The 22,182-nt window shown below is 38.4% G+C and overlaps 1 protein-coding gene across 1 annotated transcript in view; it reads left to right on the plus strand.

Annotated features, from left to right (window-relative positions):
* Positions 1-20,091, plus strand: part of Trim9 (E3 ubiquitin-protein ligase Trim9) — a 112,907-nt gene extending 92,816 nt beyond the window's left edge. Inside the window, exons 4-8 of the mRNA XM_090398874.1 lie at positions 765-921; positions 4,711-4,850; positions 14,177-14,315; positions 15,424-15,648; positions 17,997-20,091. Coding sequence (XP_090255000.1) covers positions 765-921; positions 4,711-4,850; positions 14,177-14,315; positions 15,424-15,648; positions 17,997-18,316 — 981 coding nt within the window. The 3' untranslated portion in view covers positions 18,317-20,091. The remainder of the gene's footprint in view (positions 1-764; positions 922-4,710; positions 4,851-14,176; positions 14,316-15,423; positions 15,649-17,996) is intronic.
* Positions 20,092-22,182: the final 2,091 nt, after the last annotated feature.

Consider the following 22,182-nt stretch of genomic DNA (forward strand, 5'->3'; position numbering starts at 1 on the left):
CCGGGCGGAAAGCGGTCGTGCAGCTTCCTTACTAATCTACTCTGTGTGTGTGTGTGTGCGCGCGCGCGCGCACACACACACACACACGTACGTTCGTATTCTTTAAAAGGATGCACGTGATCAACTTCTTTAATTAGTCGGATTTGGGGGGGGGGTATTTACTTCTGTTCATCTTCTATTCTTCTTAATTTCCGCCGTTTGGAACGGAGTGGGGAAGAAATTCGCCGTGTAAGAGGTTTAATAATTTACGGGGGTCTGTGAAGTGCTTGTTAGTGTGTTTTGCTACGTCCTGATCGCGCGTGCGAGAGAATTGTTAATCTAATTGTGCTTCTCGAGTTTGCACGTTTTTTTTATTTCTTCCTCCCCCCCCCCTCTTCGTTTCCGCTTCCTAACCGTCAAGCGCACTGGGTGTTCACGTGGAAAAGCAGATTACAATGCGTTGTCAGGATTGTGTGCCTCTTTTTAATCCCAAGATATGATCCCTGCCGGCGTCTAATTTGAATCCGCGGATTCTTTAGAAGTTGGCGGTGACGTCACAAGAGCGACATTCGCCTGTCGCGCGCTTTAACGACACCGTGTCGAACTCCGAGGCTTAAGGTCTTTTTTTTTCTTTTTTTTTTTGCCATAGAGATTTGCAATAGTATTGTGTAACTTTTTTTTTAATTATTCCGCTAATAAAATTGAAAATTGACGAAGCACAAATTTAGTTTTAATTCTCGTTTGGTCTTCTATTTAAGGTTTAATGAGCTGATTTTCGATTGCAGGTTGGCTCTGCGCTCATCAACCGGGTGTCCAACGTGGACGTGACTTGGCACAAAGAGATGACCAACACTCCTTGGGTGTCTCACGAGTTCGACCTCACTCTGGACCACCAGTCGGTACTCCACAGCATCGAGCAGATGACTTTCTCCCAGATGAAACGTAAGTACACTACTCTGTATGCGTGTGTGTGTGTGTGTGTGTGTGTAGGAGGGGGGGGGATGTCATAAATTATATGTGAAAACAACCGTCAGATTCACATCGTGGGCGTTTTTTTTTTTTTTTTGTTTTGTTTTAACATCCCCTCGTTTGAACAATAACATGAAATCATCCGGAACTCCAATGAAACTTAAAAGAATTAAAATTAGAAAACATCGTTGACTTTTTTTTGCTTTGTGTAAAGAAAATAAAATCGGAAACCTCCACAGCAAAAAAAAAAAAAAAAAAAAAAAAAAAAAAAAAAAAAAAGCCGTTAATTATTTAAGAAAAACTCAACGCCTACGCACTCCGTAGTTTGCCTTGCCGGAATCTTTCCCCTTGGGAGGAGATCACATGACACCTATCTTATTTCTATAAATAAGGTCTATCAACAAGAAACAACTTCCCTGTGACATTTATATACCTCACTTTTTTTTTTCTTTCTCTGCAGCGCAGTATCTCAGGTCTTCCAAAAAACAAAAGTCGTAAAAATAAATGTTTAAAAAAACAGCAAAAAAAAAACATGTATTTAATACTAATGAATAAAGCTCATTTAATTTGGTAGTACAGTAATTGTTATTATTAAACTGATGTAATCAAAACAGTTGCTCTAGAGCAGAAATTATCGTTTTTGTTACAATGTGTTTTAATTGTTACGTATTGCTGTGGATTTCACCATCCATTCACAGTTTTGTGTTTAAATGATTAGCAGATTTGTCTTCTGTTATAGCAAATCACGAGTCCGCAACAGACAAATAGATCACGTATGAAATAGCTGCTATAAAAATGATCTTATTTTTGCAAGATAATTTCGCTAAATGTGCAGTAGTAAGAATTCGTTTAAGTGCCTCCAAAGTGGCTCTTGTTTAAGACAGAGGATCGATTCTTGAGTACCGTTACAATTCCATTCAAATTATGTTTGGGATTTCGATTTACAAACTAAATAAAGGAGTTAGAAAATAGATGAGGATACGAACTAAACGAATTGATATCAAATTTTATTTAATTAAATTCAGAACTAAGCTGAATAAATAAATGTAATTGGTCAGGCTTTCACGTGACTATAATTTAAATCCCGATAATAATATAATCACCATCCCGGACTTCATCACTCGTAATGTTACATCCTAAACTAGAATAACATCAAGCGAAAAGGTTCAGTACACAAATACTAAAACAACGTAATGCAACTTGTAGGGTTGGGCTTGAAATACTGATCGTAAAGAAATAACTTTCGTTGCGAAGACGACTTGATTAAGCAGGTGGAGAGATGGGGACCACAACCGCATTGGATTGGGTCCAAAAATTCCACGGTAGAACAATTGCGCTACATTATTATACAGATATTATTATGGGCCCTTATTATGGACACATTTTCTCTCTTCTAAATAAACAATTCGTACGGTGGCAGTCTACTCGCACCGCTGGGCACTTGACATCCCAGCTCTAATTGCTGATTGGCCCTTTTTCACTTGTAATTGTGACAGTAATGTGGCATTACCTGCCGTACTTAATTTTTTCACACACACACAGAGAAGGGGAAAAAAAAAAAAAAAAAAAACGAAGGGTGGAAAATAAAACTGCCGTGAAGCTTTGCAGAAACGGCAATCGACCTGGCCACCCCATATCGATTACTACCTACGGCTGCATTCGATGTCGCGGGTGGAGGCGTAGACGACGTTGTCTTGATTGATGCACCTATCATTTTGTCAGGTATCTGCACCCCCCCCACCCTACCCTACCAATCCAGCACCTCTCGTTTTGCTTTCTTGCAACCACCCTTTCTCTTCTCCCCCCCCCCCTTTTTGCATGTTACCTTAACCACTGCACCTTCTTTCGATAGTCTTGATGGTCGTAAGTCAGCTAAAGTGCTCTTTTTATTCTCTGCATAGCTGACGTTCAAAATGCAGGGACTTCGCCAGCAGGTAAACAACTATCTTTCACTTCTTTTATGTGTATTTGATTATTCTTGTTTATGTATTAAACAAAGAATAAAAAAAAATCAAGTTATGCAAATAAGTTACGAGCGTGTTTTTTTAGTTTCTGTATTCTGCCTAGTTTTAAAATCGGATCTAACATTACGTACTTGCCGTCCAATATACTCCTCAGTACATAATTAAAGTGTCACGTGTTTAGAAATCCACAAATGTTGATTGTTAGAGATGCCATTGTTGCCATATGCAAAAAAAAAAAAAGCAGGTATTAGATTTATTTTATTTTATTATTTTTTTTAACGTATTGCGAACTACAATATAGGCTTAACATATGTAGTAGACCATCTGCGAGGGTCACAAGTCTGTTTGAAAATCTACTTCAAATACCGTTTCACTGTGGATGAATAAAAATAAAACGATGGTACTGGACATCCACTGCGATTAATTTCGTTGACTTGAAACCAACACAAAACCATTATCCAGAGCGTGTATAAGTTTCTTTTGTGTTTTAATTACTGCATTTTCCCAGGAAGGAACTTTTGGCTTGTTTCATTTTTATACCGTCTAAGCTGTTACTTGGAGAATTAGATTCTGGTAATGGGACTCTTGAATGCTAAGAACTCGTTCTTTTTTTTACGCGCTGCCGGGAGCAAAATAAACAATTAAGTACGGCATCGTGGCTAGAGAGCGAGTTCATGGCTAACGGTTTTTTTTTTTTTTTTTTTTTATTGGAGGCTCTAAGGCAAATAGCAATTTAGTAAATGGCATAACCATTTCTAAATAATTCGGCTTATAACGTTTTATGTTCAGTTATCATATCCTACTCGGATTTATGGGATCGCGCTGTTTTGATGGCTACTCAATAATGAATTAGCGTGTGGCTAGATGAGAACGAATGGATCATAGATTAGCGTTGCTAAGCAACCGGCACCGAAGCAGTCAATGTGCATCCATCCTTCTTGAATGAAAGTTAATCGCAGTGAAAGAGTCTGTTTTTCAGATCTTTAATTTAAACCCTAAGTGTCTGCTTGTAATTCACGCTAGAATTATCTTTTAGGCAATCTCTTAGCATTATTTGGTAGTTGCGTTGGGGGGGGGGAGGAAATGGCCTGGGGAACACAATACGCTCACGTCAAAGTCACAACAAATATTTGCCTGTTTGCTGGGCACAAAATGCAAATTCTACGCTCGAGTTTATCGTTTAAATTACTCAGAAAATTCAAATATCCAACTATTCAACAGGGTTAAATTTATTCTAATTTTCCAGCTTTAGTCCTTATAAGGACTGGCTTAAAGAAGGCGAAGCAAGAATGCTTTTCATCTTCCCCGTTATCTGTAGAGGACAGTGTAGGGATAGGGTGTTATTGAGCTATTAAAGCTCTAATCATGGCAAGAGAACAGCAATAGACGAGCCTCAGTTAGAACTTCATTGGCTACAGCATTGCCATCCATTACCCTCCAAGGGTATTCCTCGATAGATGTCCCTCCAGCTTTAGTATCTCCCTGTTGTGAGTTTTATTGAATGACATCGCATTTATTAAAGGGTGTTTAAACGACCCACTAATAAATTTTCTAAAATATGCTTTCCTCTTTAGTAAAATATTAATATTGCAAAGACCTAAAACGATCCATTTTGTCTTTTTAATGTTTTTTTTTTCTTTTGCAACAACTACGTAATATTTATGTGTATATATATATATATATATACAGTATATATGTATCGTTCATGAATATTGAAACAGCATTACAAGTTATCGAATATATTTTAATGCTTGATTAGTTTTAATTCAGTCATGTGAAATATTCTTATGTTGTTTAGCACCTGGATCACCGGTATTAATACCCGAGGAATGTAACGCAGAAAATAACAGTATCACCGTTGCTTGGCAACCGCACATGTCTAGTTTTGTTGAAGGTTATGTGTTGGAGTTGGATGATGGGAATAGTGGAGCTTTTAGGGTAAGTATGTTGCGTTTTGTCCTTTTATTTAAGGGATATCTTTCGATATGATTCTTTATTGAAGGTATTAATAAACTAAGAAAAAAAATAGTCAAGTATTAATACTTTAGCAACGAGATAATCTCCATTACGAATTTTAATGTATAAACTAAACAGTGGTAAATGTTGTTCGATGAAATAATTGAAAGAAAAAAAAAGATAATTGTCACATTCTTCAGTGCAAAAATTAAAACATTGAAGCCATCTAATCTTTATCAATTATCTTTTGTCCTGTAACAAATGCAAATATATTCACTTAAGCAATCGTTAATGTTTATTTTATGCAACTTAGCAGTGACCTTTTTTGTTCTCTCTTTGCTACACACACGCAATAGTGCAGTAAATCCGCATGTACCCGAGCCCATCTTGCTGTGAGTTTACTCCGAACACACGCCACGCTAAGCAGATTACGAGGGAAAAACATCCTCCAGATAATAGCGGCTGAAACTAGCCAGCAGTCGTATTTTGCTGTCATTGGTGCAGAAAGCATAGCCTCTTCTCTTTGCTCCTCCCCCCCCCCTCTTTTACCCTTATCAGAACACTGCATATGTTAAGGGAAGATGGTAATGTCCCTTGTAATGAGCTGGGCAGCGTTATATTCATAGTAATGGCCGGTTAGTTGTCGCGTGGTTGTTGTATGTCACCTTCATGCTCATACCCTTTAACTGGCCAAGCGTAAATGTGAGTCACCGATTACCGGTAGAATGTTCGGGGTCAACGGATGATATTAGGATCGTCTGTCAACGACGGAAACTATTGGGATGCATCTAGTCGCTTTAGTATATTATTATTATTTTTTTCACGTGCAGCGGCTTCTATTGTTGATGCAAACATTAAAAATATAAATTGAAAGCGTTGAAATGAAGTAATTTTACAAGTGTATTGTTTGCTTTCTTTAGGTTCCGAACGAAACCATTCCACTGCGCATGCGCCAGTGTTTGTTGGGATAATTGTTGTTGAATGGTCGTTAAAGGATGCCATACGCGTGCAAGCACAATTCGGGTGTCACGGAGAAGGGCCATATCTTAGGAATAATGCTCGTTATAGGTATCCAGTAACCACCATTGTTCGATGAGCACAGGAGATGCATGTCTCTTTTATCGATCTATCTCGAGAGACGAATTGCATTCTACGTGGCCTATCTGTAGTCTGAGGGAGAACAAACCCTGTTATTTGTATGTACTGCATTTCGTAATGGAAAAATTCGTCGTTAAAACAAATCTGTTGCTTACACGAGATAAATTACTGCCATCGAATCGTTAAAATATTCCTTTCAGTAGTTGGAAAGCTTTAAGTTTTTATTAGGTTAAATGTGGGGGCACTTTTTTTGTGCAATTTATGAAGAGCGCAAATCACCCCTTAATCTAAGTGGAGTGATAGTGGCCGACAGGATTGATACATGGTTCCCTTGCACGGTTGATGAAGTGAGTCATCGTTTGTGCCATTCGGAAAGGGATTTTTCTCATACATAACTTTCCCCAAGACTCGTACCACGCCCCTCATTTAAATGTTTCCGGGTCATTTAGCCGAACGTCATTTCGGCTTTTGCTATGCTAACAGCGGTCAAGCTGCATTTACCACCAAATGTAGTTTCCTTTCCGTTATATGCACTCGACGGAACAGGAAAAGTGGGGGGGGGGGGGGAGACTAGTCCTAAGGCATGGCTCCGAATGATCCGCTTGCTGATCATAAAAAAAAATCGGAGAAAAATTCCAAGGTCAGTGTAATTTTCCGACAGTTCCAATGCACATAATTAAATTTGGATTAGCATCAAAATGGAGATTGACCGAATGATTATTTTAGAAACCCCTTAACAGCAGTACTTACAATAACGGGAGGGGAAAATGTCTCAATTCCCCCCCCCCCTCAGTTTCCCAGCTCACATTGCCTTGACTTGCAAACTGAATCCATATGGCTTTCAAGAATTATTACTCAACATCGGCAAGCCTTGTAAATGTTTTTCTAAATTATTATTATTATTATTATTATATTACTGCAAAAAGTTTATAGTAGTCCGTTGAAAAAAAATAAATCATCGTGAATGACGCTTCTATGCAACATACGCTTTTGCTTACCTGCCCGCTTAAAAATGCGGACGATACATTAACAAAATTACAGCGTGTCTTCTATTATTTTTGCAAAAGTTGACAACATGCGCAGTAATTGCAAACGTTTAGAGCATGTCTAATAAAACTTAAAAACCACATATTGCCTTATATAGCTGTCTGAAGTGAGTTCCCCTCCACCTCTTGGGTTCCAAACTATACGGGAGGTGGAAGTCTTATGTTACACCCATTGGTTGGACTATTGTCGTATTTTATTATTTGCATAATAAGAATCGTAGGCTGGAAATCCATGATATATTTGCATTGGAAACATTTGTTCTCGAAATTATCTTGAAAAAATCTGCTTGAAACCAAACATGAAAGTTTTTTTTTCAAGCCGATTTTTAGGTTAGTTGATGAACATGACACACAAAAGAAATTTGTGAAAAAGTTTCTGTGACGTTGACATTTTATTTTATAACAATAAAATCCTTATAAGGACTTGCTTAAAGGGGCGAAGCAAGAATGCTTTTCATCTTCCCCGTTATCTGTAGAGGACAGTGTAGGGATAAGGTGTTATTGAGCTATTAATTAAAGCTCTGATCATGGCAGGAGGGTAACAGCAATGGCCGAGCCTCAGTTAGAACTTCATTGGCTACAGCATTGCCATCCATTACTCCCCCCCCCCCAGGATGGAGATAATTTAACGTTTCACTTACATAATGCAGATTGGATCCGTTTTTAAATAATTTACAACGATGAACTTAAAGGTTTCAGTTTAATAGGGTGATATTTTTGAAACATTTTAGTAAAATCTTTCTCGATAATAACATTTAATTGCGCAAATTGGGAAGTGCCTTGGTAGGAATTTCAGTATTTGACTTAACTTATGAATGGTTCCGTTACTCTCTGCTGCAAGCGGATTATTTAAAAGCAGAAATGGTTAGCGTAGCATGAGTTGACGAGTAAATCCCCCCCCCCCCCCAATTCCATTGCAGTCTCGCACGAAAAGTGTGCAAAGAAGATGCAAACGTTAAGAAGATTAGTCCGTAATAAGTTAGTGAGTTGGATAATTCATAATAAGCTCGTATATTAATGTTGCATTAATTTAGCGCGATGGAGTAAATCATTCGCTAATTACTATCGATGCGTAGTTCTTCCCCCCCCCCCCTCTCCCCGATCTTGAGTTTTACAGATGGAACTCGCGACATTCACACGTGGCGAGTTCTCTCACTTCGGAAGGCATTTCTAACCGGCAGCTTACGACATGCTAACCTTTTCAGGTTAAATAATTTCGTAGCTAGTTAATAGACGTCGTGCGCGAGGCGTTTGTTGTCACGTGGTTGACAGCGTGCGGCCCCGACGCTTGTGGTCCGGCGGTAGTCAGGATCAACTCTTCTCTTTTTGAACTTTTCACGGTGCAGCGGAGAGGTTAATTAACTCGCTCGTGACTCGTGATAATTAGCAATTAGACACGCGTACTTGGTCGAGGTCGTGTGCACCAAGCGGCGGGAGTATTCTGGAAGTGGGGGGGGGGGGAGTACCGAAAAGAGGAAGAAGATACACCTTCCCTTTTCTCCACCGTCGATCGCAGTGCAGAGCCTAATCAGAGTTAGCGTTCTGCAGTTGTAACTGTCTAAACCCCTCCCCCTCCGCTCGTGCGAACACCCGTCCTCTTCCAATAATTGTTCCCTTTCATAAATTCGCCATGGATTAAAAAAGCAAAACAGGAAAATCCCTTTCAGTTGTAGAACAGCGCTGTTTGGGAAAGACCCCGTCGCATACACAACGGCCGTGTGACACTGAATTTTGCCTTGCGAGATACTCGCGTTAAAATCCTGTTCGTTGACTTTTGCTAACTGATGAAAGAATTTGTTCGCACTAAATAATGCCTTTAATGTCGGAATTCTAGTATTACATGGTCAGGACTAAAAATTTGACGCTGGCATTTTCTAACGACTTAATATTTGTACCTCTGTTTCGCTGGAAATTTTGCGAGTGTGGTTTGGAAGATATTCGGTGTGGCTTTCTCTAATTGCGACGTATATAATTATTGCGCTATGGGAATTCTGTTATTGTCACTGAAATGAAAAATATTCAATTTAAAATTGTTTTATACATTATGAAAACAATATAAAGACACCAATCCGTTTTTGGTATAAGTTATGTAGATATGATCAGAACCTTAATAATGAACGTTCTTGAAGGGAATTGGACTGTGATTGATTCACTCAATCCAATGCCCTTGGAGGGTAATGGATGGCAATGCTGTAGCTAATGAAGTTCTAACTGAGGCTTGGCTATTGTTGTTACTCTCCCGCCATGATCAGAGCTTTAATAGCTCAATAACGCCTTATCCTTACACTGTCCTCTACAGATAACGGGGAAGATGAAAAGTATTCCTGCTTCGCCCCTTTAAGCCAGTCCTTATAAGGACGTTCATACAGATATTCAGTTATTTGAACGTTTTTTAAGATATGGATTAATTTGTGGGTTTTCTTTTTATATTATCTATTATGAATTAAAATGATATGATATATATATTTATTTATATTATCCATGACTGAATAATCAAGTGCATCTTAAGATACAAACGTCTTGTAAGGTAAGTTTCAGATCTGTAGATAGGTTCAGCATCTAGACCAGAGGGTCGACAAACGTTTTATACCATTGACCCCCCCCCCCTCTTCATGGAATCCTTGATCCCTCATCGACCCCATCATGTTAAATAAATGTTATCGATAATAAATTTCTCAATTTAAACTGCTTCTCGATAAGAAATATTTAAAGAAAATACTGAAAGAAATTTATAAAGAACATTAAAAATTTAATCCCCTTTTGACCCCTAGACATTTATCGACCCCTTTGGATAGCCACAGCGACCACTTTGCTGACCCTTGATCTCGACCAAGATGTAAAATGAATGTCAATTGAATGAACGAACGAACAATTTTAGTTTTTTTTTTTTTTTCATAACTTAAATGAATATATACCCCACTTTTAAATTAAAGTTAATTATTAGTTTAGTTAAACCCCCTTTATGATTGGACCTAACGCCCGCAAATGAATTTCAAAAATAATTTTGTATGTTGGACAGACGAATGCTTTTTAAGAGACTTAAGCGAAGTTGGTTTATTGGATTTTTAAGAAATAAATCTCTGCTGAGCAGGTAATAATAGGCATGGTAAGGCGGTGACTGTCCTTTGATTATTATTAAATATTTAAAAAAAGAAACCAGCGAACTCATATCCAAAGGAATGTTTCTGTGAATTGAAATTGGATGAGTTAAATTAAAAAAAAAATAAAAAAAAAATTGGATATTTGAATAATCTGCAAACTGGTTCGAAACAGAAAAATTTCTGTTTCATCTCTGAACTGGAAGAGGTCCAGGCTATCCATCGTAATCCACTGCAGTAATTCTAAGTATTCTGATGACATCATCCAATAACTGAGTACTGAACAGTCTTTCCAGGCGGGATTTAAAAAGTAATAATAATAATAAATAGATACTTCCATGTCACCAGTGTTTTCCTCTGATATATTACAGAACTGTCACTGTCTTAATGGTATAAGAAGAAAAAAAAAAATTTCGGCAGCAGTCGATGCTCAAGGTTCTGCTTTCTAGTAAACATTGAAGATAGGGTGGTATCTATCACCGTTAGTTAAACTTTTTTTTTTTTAATGTGAATTGTGAGAGATTCATGATGGAGGGATCACTTTTCAAAAGACAAGTCGTAAATGGTTACTGGAGTTTACGACCGTGAAGAGTCAAGTTATAATTTTTTTTTTTTTTTTGCAAACGGGCGACACATCATCTCGGAGGTCACGCAGGTATCTAATAAATCCCCCCGTATTGGCTCCAGATTCGTGACTTTAATTCGACAAATCCTTCTTCTTCTGACAGGCTGACATTTGACTCCTCTCTGCCCGGCATTAGAAATGGGTTGCCAACCCAGAATCGGAGGGGTGGGCGTGCAGCAGCTGTTCCAATTACACGGTTGTCCTGTCCCCGGTACACTGGAGGGGGAAGAAAACGTGCGGGGGGAGTTGATAACCACAGGGATGATCCATTAATACATTCCCTCCCTTATAAAAACATTCTTCTACACTTACTGTATTACCCCTTTCGTCGGGGGATGGCTCAGGTGCCGAACAATACGGTAGTGATGCGATGGGGTGGAGGGGGGGAAGCATCCCAAGCTCTTAGTCACCGACTACGCTTAATGATCTGAGCCCAGTTTGAACTTAGATCCTCAGAGGCGAGTCTCGTGCGATGCTCCAGTCCCATGGTGAATGGACTACAAGGTGTGATAAAGGGACCATCCATCAGGTGACTCATGGCGTGCATCCCTATTCTTTTTGTCGTTCGGGCCAAATCTCCTATTTCCCCCTTGTACGTATGAGTCACAGTTCTTTAATCTGGCTATTACTGTTAAGTCCTGCATTGTAGCATGTGTGAAAAATGTAATTATGCATATAATAAAGATTCGTCGTCTGTTTGTGCGCTGCCACCAAGTTTAAATCACATTAAAGGTAGGCCGTTAGTGCGTTCTGGTAATTCCCCCCCTACAGGTTATTTTCCTGCTATTTGAGCCCTTAGGTAATCAGTTATTTAATGTATATCCACCCGCTAGTAACAAATATTGACAAGAAACAGAAACAGAGATAAGGACAGGGTTTAGTGTGTGAGAGAGAGACAGGACGAAATATTGGGATTGGAATAGCAATAGCTTAGTGTTAAATTCTCTACGTTAGCTCGACATATCAGTCTATAAACAGGTCATTTTATGACGTTGAAATTGTACACGAACTTTGTAAAGTATAGATTATCCGGATTCTATAATTAACCCTTACCCAACCATAGTGCTATTATATTATAGGTTTCCAACCATTTGTAGGTAGAATTTGCATCATAAATAAACGTTATATTTTGAGAAATTTGAGAAATGTATAATAAAATATATTGGAGAAAATATTAGAAAAATACCATATTTAAGAAAAATTAGTGGTCTCTTAGTGTTAAAAAAAAAGACAAATTTTAATCAGCATGATTTAAAAGAAAATTGTCTTAGGATGATTGTAACCTTAGCATTAAAGTACTAATCACACTAATAAACAAAAAAGGTGTGTTTCTGAAACTCGTATTATTAGCGATTGTTATTCAAATATTGCAAATGATTTATAGTCGTAAGATTCGATATATAGCATGCCTGCGTATTATTTATGTATTTTGACTTTCTACTCAAGAAAGATTACGAATTGATAGTAGATGTGTAGTAATTCGTAACCAGTTATTGCTAATTGGTAATAATACGATAAATTGGATCAGGAATGTAGAATCTTTTTATAAGGAAATTAAAAAAAAAATAAATTCATTTGAACATCTTGTGTTATTTAATGCTGTCTGTATTTCTATTGAAGTTTTTCCTCCATCTTTTGATTTCTTTTATCTCATCATCTCCTGCGTTGTACTACGTTTTGGTCTTAAAAAGCCACATTATATCCAACATCCATTCTCTTAAGTGATTTTGAGTGCTCCAATGGTTTTTTCCCCCCAATCTTCGATTCGCTGGGCTGCCTTCCTTCGTCCCGTGCGTTGCCTGCCCGCGTTCTCGTTCCTAACCCGAAGAAGCGTCTAGAAGGAAATATCACTTTCTTAGAGTGGTTGCTACGATGTCATCCAGACGCTAGAGAAATTATGACGTCACATAACTGGTTTTCTTCTGCGCGGAAAAATTTTTCCTCGCCACCTTCCAGTTTCTTACGATATTTGCCGAGAGGTCACGTAGCGTGTATGCTCTTCTGTCTACGACAGGCGCTTGTGATATTGCTGCCAGGCACTGTCCGTGACGAAGACAAATCACATTATGTTACCGCGTTTTTTTTTTCCTGTATTTTTTTTTTTTTCCTAAGAAAAATGTCAGTTTTTGGATATCGCTAAACTAGCCATAGTACTTGGGCTTTGCCAGTTTCTATGTTTTCCTTTGCAGTCGGCCTACCGCCAGCCATCTTCCTATCCCATTTATCTACAGAATGTAAATAATATATGTCTAGAGTAATTGCTCGCGTGTAGTGGAATGGAATTTGTTGGGTCGTTTTCTTTTTCCGACGTATTTCACCCGTAACCACATTCGTCAGTGACTTTGGGATCGCCGCAAGTCAGCTGGTACGAGGCCAATCGTGTTTGTTTTAAATAAAATAGGTTTCTGCATATGTTCACGCGCTAGTCTACTGGATTTTGAATCAATTCTCCGTTTCGTTTAGTCTTTCGTCTGCAACAGATGAATATTCGATGTCATTCGATGCATGCAATTATGATCGGAGAAAGTTGAACTTTCACGCGGACATTTGCGTGCCAAGATTTGTGTCAACATTTCCTGTTGGGTTAACACGAAGAAAAACAATTAGGGGAACTACCTTATTGAGCATTCTGTCCACGTCTCATATTTTCAGTATAATCTCTCCTCCTTTCTCTCGGTCCCCCTCCCACTCTTTGGGATTTGGTGCCGCTCCCTAGCCAGCCAACCCCCCCAATAGGCAAATCTCAAAAGGTTTCCAAATAAGCAAGCACTTCCTCATTAGAATCGTAGAGTTTGTTGCGTTCATTGATAGCGTCCATTCCCCCCATACACACACACTTTCCCCCTTCATTTCGAAGCACGTGATGTGCATCTTTTAAAACCGCCGAGGCAAGCCACTTAGATTCGATTGTGTGCACTCCCATTGCATGCACTGTAATATATGCCCCGCCATGAACAGAAATACCTGAAGGTGCTGCAAGGTAATGGGGGGGGGCAGAAATTTATTCAGAAACAACCAGTGAACTTCAGGGTACTCCAGAGTAAAGAGGGGGGGGAGGAAATGAGAGTAGAAATTTTCTCCACGCACTGCCTGAAGCAAGGATAGATCGATTTTTGATCCTGGTCGCTTGATGGTTCTTCTCTCTCTCGAGATTTTCAAGGGGAAAAAAAAAAGTATGCAGTCATTCTACGAGGGACTGATAGATTGTCTAAAATAGACTCTGAGAATGAGGGGAAGGTTGTCGCATCAATATCAAACCCAGGTGGCTCTATGTAAATGTATTTCGACAGATTGAATTACTTGTAAGGGTGGGATCAGTTTTTGAGATTTAGTAATTCGGGCATTCCTTGATTTTTTTTTTTTTTCCCCGTAAACTAGTAATTACCTTTGTTAGGCTTAACATGAATTATCGCAAACTCTGATGATAACTTGTTTTTTCAGGAGGTGTATTGCGGCAAAGAAACCATTTGTACCGTGGATGGACTACATTTTAACAGCGTGTATAACGTGCGGGTGAAAGCATTCAACAGTACTGGGGAAGGACCGTACAGCGAGCCCATCTCGCTGCAGACCGCCGAAGGTAAAATGAATATTTCCCTCTCTGATTCGAAACTATGGAATGTGGCTATAAAGTAATGAGACTGATTTTATTCAGCAGCTGATACGAGCGAAGACTCGTGTGCTACTTGTCGAGACATGTTCTGACATGTCTTTTTTTTTTTTTTTTTTTTCCAGACTGTTTTCAGTCTGAAAAATAGGAATAACATCAGTTAGAATGAAAATGTCATCTTCGTTGCTTGATAGCCACATGTCATGTAGTATCTTGATTAGTTTCCTGGTATTAAAAATAATGGTATTTCCCTCTGCAACTGAAAATGCATGGAGAAAAAGAGATTGAAATAAGGAAATACAATCTAATGAAATTTTGACTTTAAAAACTTCATGGTCGTTATAAACTCTATATAATTATTAAAATTATTATATTATATTTGATAGTTAATAAGCTAGTTGCCTCTCTTGAAAACATTTCTTCATGAAATCCAAACTTATTTCACACACCTAAAAAGATTAATCATCAACTCAGATAATAGTTTAGGTTAGTCGATTACTGAGGAGAGGATTAATACCTTTGGAGGATAATGGATGACAATGGTATAGCCAAAGAAGTTCTAACTGAAGCTTGGGCTGTTATCCCCTTGCCATGATCAGAGCTTTAATAGCTCAATAACACCTTATCCTACACTGTCCTCTACAGATAACGGGGAAGGTAAAAAGCATTTTTGCTTCGCCCCTTTAAGCCAGTCCTTATAAGGACTATTATTACTGTATTGGATCTCAATATTTTCTCCCTGTCCAGATTTTTTTCCAGTTACTATTTTGCTGATTGAAATCACTCATTACATATTTTAATTTCTTTCAGTTGCATTTGCAGACATTTCTGTTAATCCTCTACAGATAACGGGGAAGGTAAAAAGCATTTTTGCTTCGCCCCTTTAAGCCAGTCCTTATAAGGACTATTATTACTGTATTGGATCTCAATATTTTCTCCCTGTCCAGATTTTTTTCCAGTTACTATTTTGCTGATTGAAATCACTCATTACATATTTTAATTTCTTTCAGTTGCATTTGCAGACATTTCTGTTAATCGGGCTTCATTTTTTTTTAATTTTTTTTTTTTTTTATTGCAGTGGCTTGGTTCACCTTGGATCCGGTTACTGCCCATCCGGACATTATACTCTCCAACGAGAATCAAACAGTAACCTGTGATAGCTACGAACACAGAATGGTGCTGGCCAACATCGGGTTCTCCCGTGGAGTCCACTATTGGGAGATTACCATCGACAGGTACGACAACAATGCCGACCCTGCTTTTGGCATTGCGAGATTCGACGTGGTCAAGGATCAGATGTTAGGTAAGCGAGTTTTATATATAATGCGATTATTATTATGACGATCTTATCGTATGCATAACTTTAGGTGCAAATCTTTTAATCCTTTATTTCCTGTAGCTGAACGGTGCCTTTTTTAAAGTCTTAACGTTGGCTGCTTGAGGAAAAATGCTAACGTTAGCCACGAGAAATATTATGATGGATGGGAACTTTTAGGCTGACAGAAATCGATTATTTACCCTCCTGTGCATATGAGGCATGCGATTTCAATTTGTAAGATGGATAACCACACCTATTAAGATCCCTCATGTCTTCAGTGCCGGCACTCTTTCACCTTTTCCACAGCCTCTATGCAACTCTATAAAAGGTGTTTTGTTTGTTCATCGTTCCATGGCCTAACAGAAATAAACGACATTTTTGTTGGTCGTCAACAATGCTTTTATCCCCCCCCCTCCACCCCACCCCCCTTCCAAGTCCCTCGGTTATAGAATGCGGCAGAACTTTGATCATCAGTCATTGAGTGCCAATCTAGAACCTGCCTTCCATCACGGTTGGGTTCTGCAGTCAGGACAACCTAAATGCAAGCCCATTCGTCACGTGATAACAATTCTCGTCCGTATATTGAATACGTCTTATATAGTGTCATAATTGGTTCAGCTTTATATAATCACTTATGAATGTATAGTTGAATGGGAATATACATCATATATTCAACTTATATTAGATATTTTAACATATATTTTTCTATGAGTATCAGAAGCTTTTTTTGCTGCTTTTCTAATAACTCATAAACACTTATTAGTCGAACTCTTTCGACCACGGCTATGGCTATACTTTAATTTTTGGCCATTGTGTTTCTGGAAGATTTCCATGTAATGGATTTCGATATCAGAGGTGGTCCAATTCCAAACGCTTGTTCTTTTCTACCTCTGGACTCTCGCTTCTGGAAATTCAAAATCAGTCTTATACCTACAACTATGAACAGGACGAGGATGGGAAAGAAAACAAAGCTCTCATCATTAAAAAAAAAATTGGAATACTTGTATATTCCTTACAGGTATCTTAATAACTGTGTTCTCTCCAATGCAAGGATAACATGTCTTTCTGAATTTGTTCTTTTTTTTGGTGTTTTGCTCAAATTTGAAATTATTTTGAAGTAAACTTCTTTAATAATGAAGTTTTGAATTTTTATACTTTTTGGGACTGAAGGTTTTCAACTTGTTGACGTAACTGGTTTATAATTTTAAACTCCTTTATTTGGTCTTTGCTCTCCTGTTTTGGCGAACACTAGTTTGAAACATTTCTTGAATATTCGCTTTTCATGTCTCAGGAAAAGGTGGCGCTACGCTCGGTCTATGTTGACACCATGGGCGTCCGCAGAAAATTTTCCGGGGGGTGGGGAGCGGACAAAGCTTGGAGACAAATAATTACATCAATAAATTTTTATTATTTTTTTTTTTCACAAGTGGATCCCAGGGAGGACAAGTGCCCCGTTCCCCCCCCCCCTCTGCGGACGCCCATGGTTGACACTAATCATAGAGTTTTATCATTGATTTGAGAAGTTTTTTGAATAACTTAAAAATCATTTCCTGTTTTTTCACTTTTTCTTCGTTTTCTGTGCATGTCTAACGGTTTTTTATTTAATTCTTAAAAATCTTAGCGAACATTTTGTCCTTCATGTGATTTTTTGTTTATCTGTTTTTGCTATCGTCATATATGGTAATTAGTCTTGTTTTCGAGATTAAGAGATAGGTTGCTCATAGTAGCAAACTGGTAAGTTTTCTTTTAGCAAGTCATGACCAAAGTTTTAGAATATGATCTCCATCCAAATTCATTCTGGAAATCTTAGTAAACTGAAAATTTCTAAATACACCTTTTTTTTTTAGAGAACATAACCTTAGACCAGTGTTTCTTAATGTGGGGCAATTAGAAAATGTGCATGTACATATTTATATGTACATGTAGCAGGGTTTTTCATTCTGCTTACAGACAAATCGGCCCTTCAGAACACACGCAATTTAAAGGCAAAAAATGCTAGCTGTGGTGATCACCTACATCAACGCCGTAGATGGTGTTGATGTAGGTGATTGGTAGTAGTGGAGACGAAGAGTTGTACAGTAGGTGTACTCCCGCGATGAGTCTTCGGACTCCTTGAAGGTGTCACGAATAATAATAATAATATTTATATTATACTTTTTCAGAACTTGGCTGACTATTATGCTAGAGGGGGGGGGCATCAAAATCTTTGAGATGTTGAAGTGGGGGCATGATCCATAAAAAAAAAAACGTCGAGAAACACTGTCTTAGACTAAATGATATACAAATGCGAGGTGGATTATTAAGGCGTTTTTTTTTTTTCTCTTTATTTCCAGGTAAAGATGACAAAGGGTGGAGCATGTACATCGACCATCAACGGTCTTGGTTTCTCCATGCGGACCATCACGAGAACCGCACCGAAGGTGGAATCGAATCCGGTTCAGTCATTGGCGTTCTGCTGGACTTGGAACGTCACCAACTGAGTTTCTACGTGAACGATGAACGCCAGGGTCCTGTGGCCTTCGTTGAACTCCACGGAGTGTTTTTCCCTGCTGTCTCCATCAACCGGAACGTGCAGTTGACGGTGCAAACGGCTCTCGACCCTCCTACGGACAGCGAACCGGAAAACGAGACGGAGGAGAAAGAAAACACTTAAAAGCGTGGACTTTTTTCTTTTTTTTTTCTTTTTTTTCAGTGGGTGCGGCGAAAAACGAACATTGTTTCAAGGTCTCGGCCAAAATCTGTTGTCATCCAATTGAGATGAAGTGTCCTTCCGTGTTTTGGAGGCCCATTAAACATTTGCCAGCTGGCGGAGTGGTCGAGATGCTGTCATTCTGTCACACACAGGAACAACAAGGTCCTGTTGATTTATTCACTGTGGTCTGTCAGGTTTGGTTTAGTCCCTAGACGCTAGATGGCGCCACGTGGATGGTAATTACGATTTAAATGCACTTGTTAGAATCCTTATTTTCGTTTTTTAACTGGGAAAAGGCTGCCAGTGAGAATTTGTATGCTTTTTGAATGTGGATGGCTGAAAAAACATTCTGCCTCTTGTTTCAAAGGAATTAGTTGAAAAATATATATACGGAGTTCCGTTTCTTGTGTGTGAATCCAGTCCTTGTCGTCCTGCTTGTGACAATGGAAATCCCGATAGCGTATTGGCAGCCATGACAGTGTCTAGTCCACACCCAAACCCACCCACACAACTGTCATAAAAACATATCAATGTTCTTTCTCCTGCATGCGCCTTCCACACGGTGCAACTCATAGGTTCCAGTGCTTACAGCTTAAACTATTAGCGCACGCTCCAACCGTTGGACACTCTTGCACCCCATCCACCCCTAACAATGCATCATTAGTACAGCCAAAAAAAAAAAAAAAAAAAAAAACGTAGCCGCTGGATTCGGCATGCTCGATATTCAATGGACTGTACACAAGTGTGCGCCGTCTGGTGACAAGTTACCTAAATAGGCCTAAGAAATCGAAAGTCACACCTCTTCCTATGTAGCTAGTTTTTTATTTTATTATTTTTTTAAATGGGTGGATGCATATTGACGACGCTCTGAAAAAAAAACCCTGGTGGTTTATTTATTTCTTTTTTTTAGTAGCTTTTCCCATCCCATCATTTGTTTTATGGACATAAGTTAAACAAGAACTGTGTCTGTATATTATATATATTGCACAGATTTTTTTTTTTTTTTTTTCATGGATGGAGACGTTATTTTGTCACTGCCTTTTATATGTATGTGTTGTGTAAAATATTCCAGTTTAGTTCGTCACAGTTTTTTTTTTTTCCCCCCGTTTTGTATCATCTCATGACGTCTTTGTTGAAAAGCAAACTGCGTTCGACTTAAGTTAGTGACCTCCAGTTCAGGATTACTTAATCACTCATTCCTCCTACTATCCTCCCTTCTTTACTCCCTCCCCCATTCTCAATTTGGACCGGTTTTTAGACACGAGATTAGCTCAATCTTCTACAAACGTAGATCAGTATCAGTAGGTGATAACACCACCGACACGCTAATCAGCATTTCCTAGATTCACATACTCATGTGAAATGTTTTCCCATTAAACCTCCCCCCCCACCCCTTTTGTGCATGTCTTGTAATTTGATTGGACGTTTATCGCCATTGGCTGGTAGAATTATCACTCCTCCCCCCCCTACAACCCTCTCCCTCTTTCACTCAAGTAACCAAGAAGAATTGGGGGTAGGACAGTTAGCTTCCATGCCTGTTTACACACTGCCATTGTTTGTTTTTTTATACACCTTTCTACCCCAGTCTACCAATATCTGATTGCTGTAAATAATCAGCTTCTTTGTTTAAAATACCATTTAAAGAAGAAAAAAAAAAAAAGACGAGAAACTGTTTTTTTGCGGGATAGGAAATGATTGTACAAGGATTAAAAATAAAGCTGAAGATTTTTCATTTAGTATGGTGTGTTTACTGAGTCCTGTTTTGTTAAAACAAAGTTATAGTAATTTTTAACTGAAGTATGTTTTGTATTGTTCTTGAAACAAAGCTATACTGAACTTATTTTAACAATAATTAATCATGATGTACGTTTCATAATGTGAAACGTACATCATTGTTACGTATGCTGATACGATTGTTGTCTTATGAAAGAAAAAAAAAAAAAGAACATAATTGTGGATTTCTGTTTTTAACATAGAACATTCAGCGATTTAATTGTCAATTGCGTTTAAATCTGCCTAAAACCGAACATAAGGCAGCATTCTTTGGATGCTAACAGATCCTTCCGAACAAGTGAAGGCTTTCAAAAGATACTTTTTTCTTGCAGCAACAAATTAGCCGGATCTTCTAATTTTAGCTAATATGTTGATTTAGAAGGGGGGAGGGGTTCGGCCCAAGTAAACAAAGTCAGCGGTTTACTTTCATCTTACCCCCCCCCCCCCAGAAGCAATGATGATAGATACCGGTAATTCCCTGTTAGCTTTCTTTATTAGCCCTTAATTGGTGTCAGCTTTTTTTTTTCTTCCTCTCTCTTGTTGGCCTTGGGTGACGGGGAAAAGGGGTATTCGACAAGACTAATTCTGCGCTTGGTCTGTTAGCCCAATTTAACAGGAACAACAAACATCCGAAGGTAAGGACACGTAAATCTTTTGGTTGGTAAACATGACTGTACGCATTTTTCTTCTCCGGGAAGTACATAAGCCTCATTAGCTAAACGCGTGTACTTGGATGACCCTCACTAGACACATTTTTCAGTTATGCTTGTTTTAAAGAATAAATATAGAACAGTCGAGTGTATTTTGCAACAGTGGTTACACAATTAATTGTTGTATTGTGTTGTAACAATAGCGTCATTTCTCAACAATGTTTTATCTTTAACAATGTGAAGTGCGTCGTCATTGTTTAGAATCTAATTACACTTTGGATAATGCAATTAAATAAACGTGGTTTTAATGTGTCGATTTCTGCTAGTTGCTGAAATTAACATTTTTTTTCTTCTTTCTGTTAAGACCCTTCTGAACACGAGATGGCGTATCGATCGGCTACAACAGTTGCCATCTGTGTGTATCTGATACAGCTGTTAGTGGAATAACAAATATGAATGCTCATTTTTTTTTCTTTGAAAGGTCCATGTACTTAGAATATAAACGAGAACCAAGCACGTACATAGGATGACCGAGTTCGAAAATAAACTTTAATGGAATTCCTAATTAGAAGGCAAATATTGGATCAGACCGCATGGGTCACAAGGAGAACACACATTAGAGTAGGAACGCAGCCGATATTCCGCGTTCTAAGGCACCATTTGCGTTTCCTCTTAATATATGCATTATTGGGAATATGAATGTAATGAGATCATACATATTAACAAGGGGTTTTTCGTTTCTTTGTGGTCGCTTTTCCAACAGGGCTATGTAATGCCAGCTAAGCTTGTTAACGTGGTAATGGCCATTGCAGTTATGTTTTGGAAATAATCCTTTTAAAATAGGGAAGAGGGTTGTGGCTCTCTGTGTGATTGGATAACGCTGGGTAAGTTTCTTTCTGCTAATGTGACCTAGTCATATTAGGGATAGAAAACTGAAGTTAATAGCTGTTGTTTAAAATATAAGCTTGATAAGCTTGTTCGTTCCTTAAGAACAAATGTGTTAAATGCTTACAAAACAAAACGTTTACAACCTCCGAAGAGTCTAGACGAATCGATTTAAGATTTGCCTAAAGATATGAATCTTCATATGAGAAATGTCCTTATATAAGGACTGGCTTAAAAGGGCGAAGCAAGAATGCTTTTCATATTCCCCGTTATCTGTAGAGGACAGTGTAGGGATAAGGTGCTAATGAGCTATTAAAGCTCTGATCATGGCAGGAGAGTAACAGCAACAGCCGAACCTCAGTTAGAACTTCATAGCATTACCCTCCAAGGGTATTGGATTGTCTTCGAACCACATCTATGAGAAATGTGATGTCTTCATTATCTGTATAAAGGCAACTTTACTTTGAAAAAATAACAGGTGTCTGAACGAATTCTTTTTTTTTCTTTTGTTTAATAAAA

Source organism: Typopeltis vanoorti, chromosome 10 (assembly GCF_054136105.1).
Source record: "Typopeltis vanoorti isolate ZY-2024b chromosome 10, IOZ_Tvanoo_1.0, whole genome shotgun sequence".
NCBI lineage: Eukaryota > Metazoa > Arthropoda > Arachnida > Uropygi > Thelyphonidae > Typopeltis > Typopeltis vanoorti.